At 39.2% G+C, this 13,055-nt stretch overlaps 1 protein-coding gene across 1 annotated transcript; it reads right to left on the reverse strand.

Moving 5' to 3' along the window:
* Nucleotides 1–165: 165 nt before the first annotated feature.
* Nucleotides 166–10,045, reverse strand: LOC130930660 (kinesin-like protein KIF3C). Its single transcript, XM_057858659.1, has 9 exons — nucleotides 9,376–10,045; nucleotides 6,821–7,635; nucleotides 3,997–4,098; nucleotides 3,802–3,924; nucleotides 2,841–2,959; nucleotides 2,152–2,268; nucleotides 1,954–2,068; nucleotides 1,421–1,599; nucleotides 166–654 (listed from the first exon to the last, which is right to left on the reverse strand). Exons 1-9 carry the CDS (start codon nucleotides 9,848–9,850, stop codon nucleotides 510–512), a joined length of 2,190 nt encoding a protein of 729 aa, XP_057714642.1. The 5' UTR covers nucleotides 9,851–10,045; the 3' UTR covers nucleotides 166–509.
* Between the last annotated feature and the right edge of the window lie 3,010 nt (nucleotides 10,046–13,055).

Here is a 13,055-nt window from a genome sequence, read left to right on the forward strand (position 1 = left end):
ATATATGTTGAAAAACAATGTTATTACTATTGCTCAGTAATTTACAATTATAGTAATTTACGGGTTTCATGAATATTACTGAATATATATATATATTTTATTAGTTTTTTTCTCAGTATTTTTGTATTCAACAACAAATTTTTAGAATTTTTATTTTTACCCATTTTTATTTTCACATTAAAGTACAGTCAAATCGCATTTCATGTCGCCACTGTAAAAAAACAAACAAACAAAAAACACGCAGCGAAACAGTCAGTGCAAGCCAGTAAATTAGTATATTTGCCTCAAAGTTACAGTAGCAAGCGACACGTGTCACCAGTACTCCCACATAAAGCAATTTAAATGCAAAACCACAGAAGCTTTGGCTGTGCTTTTTGCTCACGTCCAGTTACAACAACAGAACTGTGTTTGAAAGCAGCTGTTTGAGTAGTACAGTAGGCCCCTCATGCTCATTGGTGTTGTTGTGGTCAGATGGAAAGTAAACGCAGAGGTGCAGGGCCAGATCTTGTTCAGGGGCTGGTTTCAAATGAGGCCTCGGGCACGATGTAGGTGGCTGACGCAGGTCTGGGTTTGCCACACGGACTCTGAGACGGTGATCTCAGGGTGGCAAATGATGTCGAGGTGGAAAGACAGACCGCTTGAGGAGCCTGATACCTACAACAGGCAGAGAAAAAGAGTTTAAGCTTTTATAATGCACTTACTGACTATCACTGACGGCACTATAGGTCAAATCCATTTTCACTGGGTTAGCCTGTTCAGTCAAAATGGATTGGACAGCTAGTGCCGTCAATGGCACTGAAGTTTAAAAAAATTGGAGTTATAGCCTTGACAATGGCAGGCAATGTGTTCATGACAATTGGATTAAAAATAAATAAATAAATAAATAAATAAACTATTTTAGCGTGTTAATGGGGGCCATTACCAAAGTGTATTTCTGTTTTTAATCATTTTAATTGTATGAATTTTGTTTTCATTAACATTTTGTTAATTGAGAAATGTAATTCCTCATTAAAAAGGATATATAATAATTATTCATAAAACGTAAGCCATATTTGTATACCAAATTTAATGCCCACGTATGTGGACGCCAGATCTTTATGGGTTTGTTATTTTATTTGTTATTTTTATTTTTTTAAAACAACAAAAATAGTCACTTTCCTTGTAAAGGGTTAAGATATTATATGGGAAAAGATTTGTGCTCAAGGGAAAAACATAAACCAATTATTTAGTTAGATGAATGATTAAAAAAAAAAAAAAATCATTTAATGAATCAAATTTAAGAACGAGAACCCCCAAAAAACACCTTCAAATTACATTCCAAAAAAGTGATTACATTTAACTCTTATCTGTGGATTTTTTTTTTTTTTTTGTATTTCTAATTTCTTCCTGTTATTATTATAGGTTACTATTATAGTTTTACCATGATCGTGACTTCCTGACCCGTGCTGACGACCCAGTCCTCTCCCGCATGACAATGTCCGGTTGGGGTCCCGACATCAAGATGGGGGAGAAGGCCCTCTCTAGATGAGCCCCATCCAGATTGAGGCTCAACATGGTGGGCGGAGAAACATCCAGCTCCAAAAGCATGATGTTCTCAGCCTGGTAAATACACACACATACAATTATGTATATAGATACATACTTTATTTAGTTTTAACTCACTGACTACCATTGACAGCCATAGACATCTAATCCATGAGAAACAGGATTTTGCAAAACTCATTATTCTAAACTGCCAATAAAATAATAAAGAATATTTGCTTTAGGAAAGGGTGTCTGCTTTTAAAACTGCAATATGAACATTATTAGGTTTTTTAACGTTCACATAATCTTGCATCTCCGGGTTCCTGCCAAAAATCTCATGGCTGCATGTAAACATGGCTAATAACAGTCAAATGAGTTAATTTGTCACTATAGAATTCCGTTTCATCTTCTCAAGCTGCAAGCGCTGACCTGATATCTGGATGAGGTCCCGGTTGCTGTGGCAACAGCAGCTTGGGCATACTGGCTGATGGGACGCTTGTATCCCATGGAGGAGAGAGGTCTCCTCTTCACCCGAGTGGGCGCGCTGGGGAATTCAAGACACAAAGAAGGGAAAAAATATCGTGGAAGAAGGATTTTTTTGTGGGTGGGGGGCTATAGCTTGCTTACCTCTCTGATGGGATGACTGACATCAGCTTCCATTGATCTTCTTCGCTATCAAAGTTAAGTCTGTTGATGATCTTCTTCTTTTCGGCGGGAGGGACAAAATTTTCCATCAGGAGGGATCTGAAAATACACAGGTCCATAATTACTCATCACCAGGTTGCCGTAGTCCTTAACCCATTATAGGGGACATGTTTATTTTTGGGAATTTAAAAAAAAAAAAAAAAAACTTAACCACATAAAGACCTGGCATTCACATATGTGGACATCAGATTTTGCTTCATGTAGACGACAATATTAACATTTGTTACACAAGTGTGGCCTACATGATCCTAAATGTGATGTCCACTTCAGTGGACATCAGGTCTCAAGTCTAAATATTGTTATTAACAAAGATTGTATTTTTAAATAGTACATTTCCAATGAATAAAAAGTAATTTATGAAAGAATAAAATATTGTGAAAAAAAAACAGGGTTATGACGCCTATTAACACTTCAAAGTTCATTGTTTTGTTCCATTGTATTTAACTCATCAACCCCCATTGAAAATGATAGATGTCAAATTCATATAAACCGGGAGGACTGGCTGTGAATGCTAATGTTTCAGTGCCATTGAGCTAGATGAGCGCCCTGTAAAAGGGTTATGTGAGATAATTGTGTAACATCATAATTATTGGGATGATTGATGTCCTCACTTGTACTTGAGCTCTCGGGTGAGCTCGTTCTGTGTCTCCTCAAGCTCCTGTCTGGTCGCGACGTGCTCATCCAAGGCGTCGCGCATCTCGGCCCATACAAGCTGAAGTTTAGTGTACAACTGGGCATGCACACGTCACATGAAACCATAGAAGACAAACAGAGTTTCAATGACCGTATTGATTAAGTTAAGGAATGGAATCTGGGGAAAATAAGCAAATGTGTATTTGGAAAAAAATATAAGATTTTTGAGGAAATAAAGTTGTATTTGTTTTATAAGAAAATTTGCAGCTATGAAAAAAAAAAATCAGTAAATTTTCGAGAACATTTGCAATTATACGAGATAAAAGTTTCAATTTTCAGAGAAGAAAGAAGTACTATATATTTTAAAAATATAGAAAAGTCATTTCTTTTGGGAACAAATGTATCATGACAAGAAAAATAAAGTTTTCAAGCAATACACATTTTTATTTAGAGTGCAGCAAGAAAGTATTAAATTTCAAGGAAAACTTTTTCCCCTTTAAATATGAAAAATTTCAGAGAAAAAAGTATAGTTGTAGTTTTATTTTTATTTTTTTTTATAACTATCAAGTTATCTTATTATCTATATACTGTATACAGAATTTGAAAGCTTTATTACCATAGAAAACACACATTTGAGATGATACCCAGTGTTGAAAATGGATGGTCTTATTTTTATCCACTCTGGGTTGCCATCGTTACGTCTTACACTGTAGTATCTATGAATTTAAATGTGTGTCGAGTGACTCGTAAATGAATTTACGATATGGCGAAAGACGGCATACAGTATATGACTATTTTTTAAATATCAAATTTCCAAACTTATTATAAACCATTCCAATTAATTTTGTCAAGCATATTTTTCGACCACTAACTACAACAGCATTTACTTTCTATGGATCATGTTGTGCCCCTTTGGTAGTGAGGGAGCCAAGCTCTCACCTTCCTCAGCTTCTTGGTTTTCATCTCCACTTCCTGCTGCATGGAGGAGAAGGTCTCCCTCATCTCCAGGGTCTCCTCATCCTGCAGCATCATCTGCTGCTGAATTTCTCTCTCTCGACGGATCTTGTGGGCAAAACGGTCAAGAGATTGAGCTATGAGTCGTCAGGCAGACTTCGGAATGAAGCTCTTTCTTACCTGGTCAGCGATCTCTTGCCGCTTCTGTTCCAGTAACTTCTGCTGCTCGTTGGTGTGATCTATGATGGTCTTGCCTCCCTCTAATAATTTGCTCTCCATTGCCTGATCACAAACACATTAATTACGGTTTGGGACCAAGGGCGTAGGTTTGCATAGGGACGGTAGGGACATAACACTACCAACTTTTCAGGATGCTACAATTGTCCCCACTAACTTTTAAGCTACCTTATTTGCATTACATAATGACTTCAGTTATATACGTAATTTACTTTGTCTCCCTATAAGATGTAAGGATAGAATGGACTTTACCATTATGAAGTGAATTATTTTCAGACTTACATTTACCCCTTTTTCACGTGCTGAATGTGGCAGTCCATTTTTTCCCTCAAACACACGTTTGATTGGCTGATGACTTGAACTCCCCCCCCCCCCCACACACACACACACATGGACTCACAGCAGACAGAAATACAGCACATGTCAACCAGTGTTGTTAATCTTACTTTAAAAAAGTAATTAATTATACTTACAAGTTACTTCTCCCAAAAAGTAATTGCGTTAGTAACTCAGTTACCTGAATGTAAGAGTAATTAGTTAATTGGCAAAGTAACTGGTGATAATTTTCATGTTTTGTTTTTTTTTCCCTCAAAAAATAAAAAATTAAAAAATAAAAAAACTTAGGTCACACTATGTGAAGTGTAAAAGGTTTTTGGGACAATTGTCCCTAGCCAATTCTTTACCCTAATTTACCCTTTACCCCGAATCAACCGTTAAAAGTTGTTAAAATTGCTCCCATTATTGCATTAGTTCCCGTCTGTCTACTTTGACATGTGGAAGTTTTAAAAATGTTTCATCATTTAAGGATAGATTCAAGTCAAGATTTTGCCGATTTAGGACTATTTTAGATAAAAAGTTACTTAGGTTTGCTTGGAAGGTTCTCTACAAAAGAGCCTTCCTAAGAAGTCTACTGCTTTAAGATGGCGGCTATTTACTAACGCATCTACCGTAGTTCCTATACTGTACATGTTGCTAACGCCCCCGTGTCTGTCATTTCGCGTCTAGTTCTATATATATATGTGACATCTACCATGTCTACCATATCATGTGGGCGTAGTTTGTAGGCTACAGTCAGGTATTATTGGAGCCACCTAGCATCGCGTTTGCTCGGCGTCACAACTTTTCTGCCTCCACCCCACTCCTGCTCTGCTCTGTCGTCTCGGTGAGTCCGTCCCCCTCAGACTTTTATGGCGTCATTTAACCAATATAGCAACGCATAGTAACGCACGTCTTTCCATCCTCAGTAACGGTAACGGCGTTGCCAAGATGAGAAAAGTAATTAATTAGATTACTCACTACTGAAAAAAATAACGCCGTTAGTAACGCCAATATATTCTGACGCCGTTATTAACAACACTGATGTCAACAACATTCCGCCTCCTCCGCCCCCTTGACAGAGGAGGGATATTTGAAGTTTTTTGGGCCAGCAGGAGCCACTGCAAGTAATGTAAAAAGACGTAAATGTTGTGGAGGTGGGGAACACACCACTAATTTTGCGACTGAAAGTCCGACCTGCAGCAGAGTTAGCATAAAATTAAACTGTGAATTTGCTAACCTGCAAAACTCGAGTAGGAAGCTGCTTAGAGAGAAGTGTCCTATACAAGTCTTCTACTGTTAACGTTAATTAAACTGTGAGAAATGTGGTGAACCGAGGTTTACCTCCTTCTCCCCAATTTTTGAAGCAGCCCACATGAGCTTTCATTTTTTTGTTGACTTTGGCTGTGCTTTTGGATAAAAGCAGTAGTGTTTTACCAGAAGGAAGGCTCCATTTTTATTTATTTTTGTTATTCCCCGACTAAGAAGTTTTTCACTTATATTTATTTTTTTTATTTAGGCAATGTTGAGTGGTCTTAAGACAAATGATTATTTTTTTGCATTCCTGGTTAGTTAAGAGATTATTAACAAGTTTGTATTGTTTGTGTCTGTTAATATATTTAATGTTCAAATATTGTAATTTAAATTTGCTAATAAAATTCACACATTTATTCTGGAAGTTTTCAAAATGTTTCTTTAGTAGTTTTTGAAAACAAAGGTTTGAATCTAACGGTGTATCACCTGAACCAATACATACAGTATGAAAGTTAGTATAAGTCAATACAGATTTATTTTGCATTGATCATTTCGCCTATCAATTAATTAGGTTCATGTTTGTGAGATATGTAGCTCTTACCCCCATTCACCCAATTTCTTTGTTATTATTAATGTCTCAGGTTATGCTATCGTCCCTACCAATGTTGAGACCAAACCTACGCCCTTACTTGGGACCACCACTTTACAGTTTAACAGTAACCAACCCCTCATTTTAATCAAATATTTGAGGTAAATGTTAAATAGTTTAACGGATTGGGGAAAAAAGCCTTTTTTAAAAACTAAATGTATTTTAGCAAAAAAACTTCAGAGAAAAGAAATATAGCCACATGGAGAGAAATTTCAGAGCCCTGGGGTGCTGGTTACGTGCAGATATTGCGGTGGGAATCCCTCATGACTGAGGGCTTTCATCTGTGTGGTAACAGCTGGGTTTTTCAACAGAACAACGCAGCAGATCACAATGCTTGTTGATGAAGGACTTCAGGGAGAATAACATTAGTCTTTTGGACCATCCTGCATGTTCCCCTGATCTAAATCCTATAGAGAACATTTGGGGATGGATGGCACGGGTATTTTATAAAAATGGCCATCAATTCCAGACAGTTGATGCTCTTTGTGAAGCAATCTTTTAGAGCATGGATGGATGCATCGAATAGGTTGTCGTTTCACGCGCATTTACCTTGTACTTCTCAATGATTTTCTCCACGGCCTCACGATCCCAGCCGCCGTCGTCCATATTTCCATTAGAGCGGTGCCACTTGACTTCTTCGTTGTGCTCCTCATTCCAATTTTGCGGCAGGTCCCTGCTGAGTCTCTTGCTATCTCTTCGCTTCTGTCGCCGCTCCCTGGCCAGAGCGCCCCGCTCCTCCAGGAGCCCCTTTAGTCTCGCGATCTCCCTCTGGAAGTCCCTAAGTAGCGCAGCCTCGCGGTCCTCGTTGACGCGGGGTTTGTTCTTGATGTTCTTGGCACGGCCAGCGTACCTCAGGGTGGCCAAGGACTCGTGGCGATCGCGCTCCGAGGGCCCCACTGTGGCAATCATGAGTGTCTTGGCATTACCGCCCAGAGAATCTCGCAGGAGGCGGGTGAGTTTGGAGTCCCTGTAGGGCACATGGCCGCCTTTGCCGTCGGCCAGCGCCGAGATGACGTTCCCCAAGGCGGACAACGACAGGTTTATCTTGGCTGCCTCCCGCAAGCGCCCGCCCTGGGCCCCGGTCCGACTCTGCCGCTCACTTCCGGCCAGGTCCACCATGTTGAGGCGGCCCACCCGCACTGGCTCCTCGGACTCGGACCCGCATTCCACCGTCACGGCGAAGATGGCGTGCGAGCGTGAGCTGCGCCTGTTGGCGTTGGTGGAGGCCACGCAGCGAGAGCGGTCACCCAGCGTCAGCAGGTGGTGCATCTCGGCCGGGTCCTTGGTGACCACCCAGGACAGGTCCTTGACGTACACACCTTCCTCGGGGCTCTCCTTCAGCTCCAGCTTTCGGCCGTTTTCCACTGAAAATAAATAGGACTCTAATTTGTCACAGGTAAATTTAAGGAAGATGTATTAACTACCACCCTGCCCACTAATTGCATAGATTTCTTCTTTCTGTGTCTGTGTGCATCTTGGTCAATAGGGAGCAGTTTATTATATTCCAGTGACTTATTATATTGTAGGTCCACACGTGTTGCTGCACTTTTTGTGTAAAGGTTGATTATGACCAGACGCAACATCAACGCTTTTTTAAAGGGAGTACTAAGACAAATGTGGTTTGGTTAAATATCCATAATGTGTTATTGTGCTATTTAATTATTAGAATTTATGACAATAAAAAGACTTGAATTAATAATTAATTAATTAAAACTTAAATTTTGAGGAGCCTAAATTTTAGTGGGAAAGTAGTAAATTTATTTTTTTTCTTTCTGTAAAGGAGCAAATTTTAAAAGATTTTTTTTAGGTCAGATAGTTTAATGATATAAAAAAAAGTATATTTTACAGATGAAAATTTAATTAAATAAAAAAAAACGCTTTGAAAATAATTATACTGCTGAAGAAAAAAATACTGTAGTATATATTTTAGAGGAAAAAAGTGTGACAGGAAAAAGAAATTAAATGTTTTTTTTTTTTTTTTTAATATTTACACATATTTTTGAGACTTTAACTCGTAACATTTCATGAATTTCTGAAAACCGTAATGCATTTTAAAAAGTAAGTGGTAGTGCATTTTTTTTTTTTTTTTAGAAAGTTATATAATTAGCCAGAAAAACCTTATCATTATAAGGAAAAGACACATTTTCGTCGCAAAGGTGCATCATCTTTTTGTTCAGCAAATATCTAGATTAGGGAGTAGGGGTGTGACAAAATATTGAAATGGTGATATATGGTGATACTTTGTATTCCAAAAGGTTATCAATATGCTCCTGCCAAGAATCGAGATATCGTTTTAAAAAGGTGTCAATGTCAAAACAACAACAACAACAACAACAAAAATGAACCAACAAGTTGCTGCCTAAATCTTCCACCATAATAGTCTCTCAGTTAACTCTAAGGCTATATTGACGGTGCTCAACGCCCAATCCATTTAGACTGGGAATGTTTGTTCATTCGAAACCAGAGCATTCACAGTCATTCTATCCAGGGCATTTACAGGACACTTGCTGTTCATTTTAGGGCATTTACATGTCATTTCCCGTTGAGTTTGAGTCACTGCCTATTCATTTGGGTGATTCCCAGGTCATTTCCTGTTATGTAACTCAAAATAAACAGGAAGAGACCCATAAAATACCCCAAAATCAACAGGAAGTAACTGAAAATGAACAGGTAAATGACCAAAATTACCTCATTGCCTGGCATTGGCTGCCAATGACGGCCATAGACGTTCAATCCATTTGAACTGGGAGCGTGGCAGAGAATGAACATTCGTTCATTCGCTGCCATCCCTGCCACTTCTCTTCTGGCAATTCTCTGCCACCCTCCCAGTTCAAATGGATTGAACGTCTACTCGTGATAAAATCATTCCAATTCACAGCAGAAGCTTGTTTTTCTGTTTATTAGTTGTTTGTAGAATATCCTAGAATGATATATTGATAATCGTTGTATCGCCATATCGTCATATCATCGTTATCGTAAGCTTTGTATCGCAAATCGTATCATATAGTGAGGTACCAAGAGGTTCCCACTCCTATTAGGGAGCTAGGAATGAGTGGAAAATTCAACGTATTCGACTTTTTTCAGTACAGTCTGTATATCCTTACTCAGCAAGTCCCGGATCTCCTCCTGGTAGATCTCCAAATACGAGGAGCGGACCAGGTACTTCTCCCCCCGGGTGCGAGAGATATGGGCAAAGATGTGATGGAAGGCGTTGGGGATGACTCCCCGCTTTTCCGGGTCGGCCGGCACCCCCCTCATAGTCCACGTCTTCCCGGTCCCGGTCTGTCCATAGGCAAAAACAGTCCCATTGAATCCCAGCAAAACAGAGTCTACCACCGGCCTGACGGCGTCGTCGTACACCTCGCACTGGGTGGACTCCCATCCGAACACCGAATGGAAGGTGAACTGTTTGGCGGGCTCGCCGGGTGTCGCGCTCGGATTAAGCACGAAGATGCGGCCCAACTCGGTATCCACTTCCATGACCGAGTTCTCTTTCTCGGCCGACGCCTCCTTGTTGCTCGGCGGCCGGCAGCGGACCACAACCCGGACTGACTCGCACGCCTTCCCCTTGTTTGACATGCTGTGTGAGACAGTTCGCTAAAACCGCGCCTTGCCTTTTTATCCCACGCTTCCATTCATTCGGCAGCGTTACGCCAGGGAACGCAGGCGTTTGTCGCCGCGACGCAACCTGCGCATCCCGGTGAGGACCACACTCCGATGTCAACAGCACTTCCTCCAGCACACGCCCTTGTGAGGATGACGACGGACAATGGCAGGCGAGGCATACAAACGTGACCCACCCGAGACCAATCACGTCACAGTAACTGCAGTTGCACACGGCCACTTCATTTTATATATATATGGCGAAAAACACAGACAAGACTGAAAAAACAGTTTCTGCTCTTGCACTCCTCTTTAAAAGAAACTGCTGTATTTTAATCCAAAACAACTGTTGTGTTTGACAGAACAATATGTCTATGTGCTGCCATAGCAGATTCATAGCGCATTAAGCCCCCGAACTGTTTTTAATTTGTCCGTTTTACCCTGAAAACCCCTGTTTACAGACGTCGCGCAACCGCTTTTGTTTCAACCCAACCATAAAACGAAGGTAATTAATTATTCAAAATGCCTGTCGTTTTTAGCTTAGAATCATTGGTCTCATACTTCGTTTAAAAAAAAAAAAAAAAAAAAAAACGACTTGAAAAAAATTATTCACTCACATATTTTAAACTTTTAAACAAATTATGTCACAATGAAAAAAATGGCGTCTGTAAAAAAGTCACAGATATCTACCTCATAACTATCGCTTAATTGTATTTTTTTCGTTAGTTGCATTTTCCCCAATATTTTAGATGATAAATAACCGATCAAAACAGAAAAATCGGAAGAAAAAAAAGTTTTAAAGGGTAAATATATAAAAAAGAAAATCTCGACCACTCCTTGATGTCTGTGATTTCTGCATCGCGTCTCTTGTTACATGAACAAGTTTCACCCTTGAAATTCCCCCAAAATCCGGCTGTGGCAATTCACAGCTGTGTCTTGACACTCGGTGATACATGCTACATGGAGTTTTTGGATCGAAATGAGGTAGGTACCCGATAATATCCCGTTAAAATAGTGGCGTCTTTAATTCTGCTCTCGCATTCTCTCTCCTCCAGTTAGGGTTTTGCTGTTTAATTTTTTTTTTCAATGCCCTCCTGTTCAAAATTTTTCTTCCCCCAGCTTTCCAATGATGTATCACACGTGCATATCGGACAATTTTGAAAATTGGCAAAATTGGGGGTCTTAGAGCGGAACTTCAAGTCACCTAAGTGTTTTCCGCCATATGTATTAATTCTTCAAAAGATATTTAAATTCCTCACTTTAAAACACTCATGTAGCGGACCCTTTATCAAACAAAATCGGTAGCAATTTTTTTTATATATAGGCCATTTGTTTTCCCCTCGAACTTGATAGAAGCATGCATTTTTACTAGGGCTGTCAAAATCATCGCGTTAACGCGTGGTAAATAATTTTTTAAAATTAATGACGTTAAAATATTTGACGCAATTAACGCACATGTCCCACTCAGACAGTATTCTGCCTTTTGGTACATTTTACAGCAAGGTTTTTTGTGCTGTCTAACAGCAAACTCTTGTGGTCGCTTTGCGACATGGTTTATTGCTTTCTTGCCAGTTCAATATGGCTGCACGACGTCTCGGGCTGACGCCTACGTTGTAATGTTGTGCTTATATGATCCTTGGACAAGATTTGTCCGTAAGTATGGTTGTTGTAAAGAATGTACATATTATGTTAGTAAGTGAAATGTTATATTTTTTGTATGAGACGCTTTTTGTTTATGTTTAGTGAACCTGTATAGCGTGCTAAGCTAACGTTGTTGCTAATGCAATGCTTGTGTACTTTTTTTGTAGTTTCACTACGGTCTAAAGAGGACAGTGGTTTGAGGCCATTTTATTATTAAATCAGATGAAAAAGGAAGAAGTCTGAATATTAAGGCGTCGTTCACTAGCTGTCTAGCTTTGGAAAAAGTAGACGCTTCGGAGTGAGGACAGCATAGACAGATTTAAATGACATGGAGTTTTTGGATCGAAATGAGGTAGGTACGCGATAATATCCCGTTAAAATAGTGGCGTCTTTAATTCTGCTCTCGCATTCTCTCGCCTCCAGTTAGGGTTTTGCTGTTTAATTTTTTTTTTCAATGCCCTCCTGTTCAAAATTTTTCTTCCCCCGGCTTTCCAATGATGTATCACACGTGCATATCGGACAATTTTGAAAATTGGCAAAATTGGGGGTCTTAGAGCGGAACTTCAAGTCACCTAAGTGTTTTCCGCCATATGTATTAATTCTTCAAAAGATATTTAAATTCCTCACTTTAAAACACTCATGTAGCGGACCCTTTATCAAACAAAATCGGTAGCAATTTTTTTTTTATATAGGCCATTTGTTTTCCCCTCGAACTTGATAGAAGCATGCATTTTTACTAGGGCTGTCAAAATCATCGCGTTAACGCGTGGTAAATAATTTTTTTAAATTAATGACGTTAAAATATTTGACGCAATTAACGCACATGTCCCACTCAGACAGTATTCTGCCTTTTGGTACATTTTACAGCAAGGTTTTTTGTGCTGTCTAACAGCAAACTCTTGTGGTCGCTTTGCGACATGGTTTATTGCTTTCTTGCCAGTTCAATCTGGCTGCACGACGTCTCGGGCTGACGCCTACGTTGTAATGTTGTGCTTATATGATCCTTGGACAAGATTTGTCCGTAAGTATGGTTTTTGTAAAGAATGTACATATTATGTTAGTAAGCGAAATGTTATATTTTTTGTATGAGACGCTTTTTGTTTAGTGAACCTGTATAGCGTGCTAAGCTAACGTTGTTGCTAATGCAATGCTTGTGTACTTTTTTTGTAGTTTCACTACGGTCTAAAGAGGACAGTGGTTTGAGGCCATTTTATTAATAAATCAGATGAAAAAGGAAGAAGTCTGAATATTAAGGCGTCGTTCACTAGCTGTCTAGCTTTGGAAAAAGTAGACGCTTCGGAGTGAGGACAGCATAGACAGATTTAAATGACAGTAGAGTAAAATGCCCACTACAGTCCTTATGTACCGTATGTTGAATGTATATATCCATCTTGTGTCTTCTTTCCATTCCAACAAATTATTTTACAGAATACATATATAATTTACAGAAAAATATGGCATATTTTATAGATGGTTTGAATTGCGATTAATTGCGATTAATTAATTTTTAAGCTGTAATTAACTCGATTAAAAATTTTAA

This window comes from Corythoichthys intestinalis, chromosome 15, assembly GCF_030265065.1.
Source record: "Corythoichthys intestinalis isolate RoL2023-P3 chromosome 15, ASM3026506v1, whole genome shotgun sequence".
Classification (NCBI taxonomy): domain Eukaryota; kingdom Metazoa; phylum Chordata; class Actinopteri; order Syngnathiformes; family Syngnathidae; genus Corythoichthys; species Corythoichthys intestinalis.

Bases quoted from the DNA above. Each gene is read 5' to 3' on its own strand.
- LOC130930660 (XM_057858659.1), bottom strand. From the start codon at position 9,850: ATGTCAAACAAGGGGAAGGCGTGCGAGTCAGTCCGGGTTGTGGTCCGC. The intron at 7,636-9,375 runs GTAAGGATATAC...ATTTATTTTCAG, and splicing joins GGAGATCCGGGACTTGCTGA to TGGAAAACGGCCGAAAGCTG. The intron at 655-1,420 runs GTAAAACTATAA...TGCCTGTTGTAG, and splicing joins GTCAGGAAGTCACGATCATG to GTATCAGGCTCCTCAAGCGG.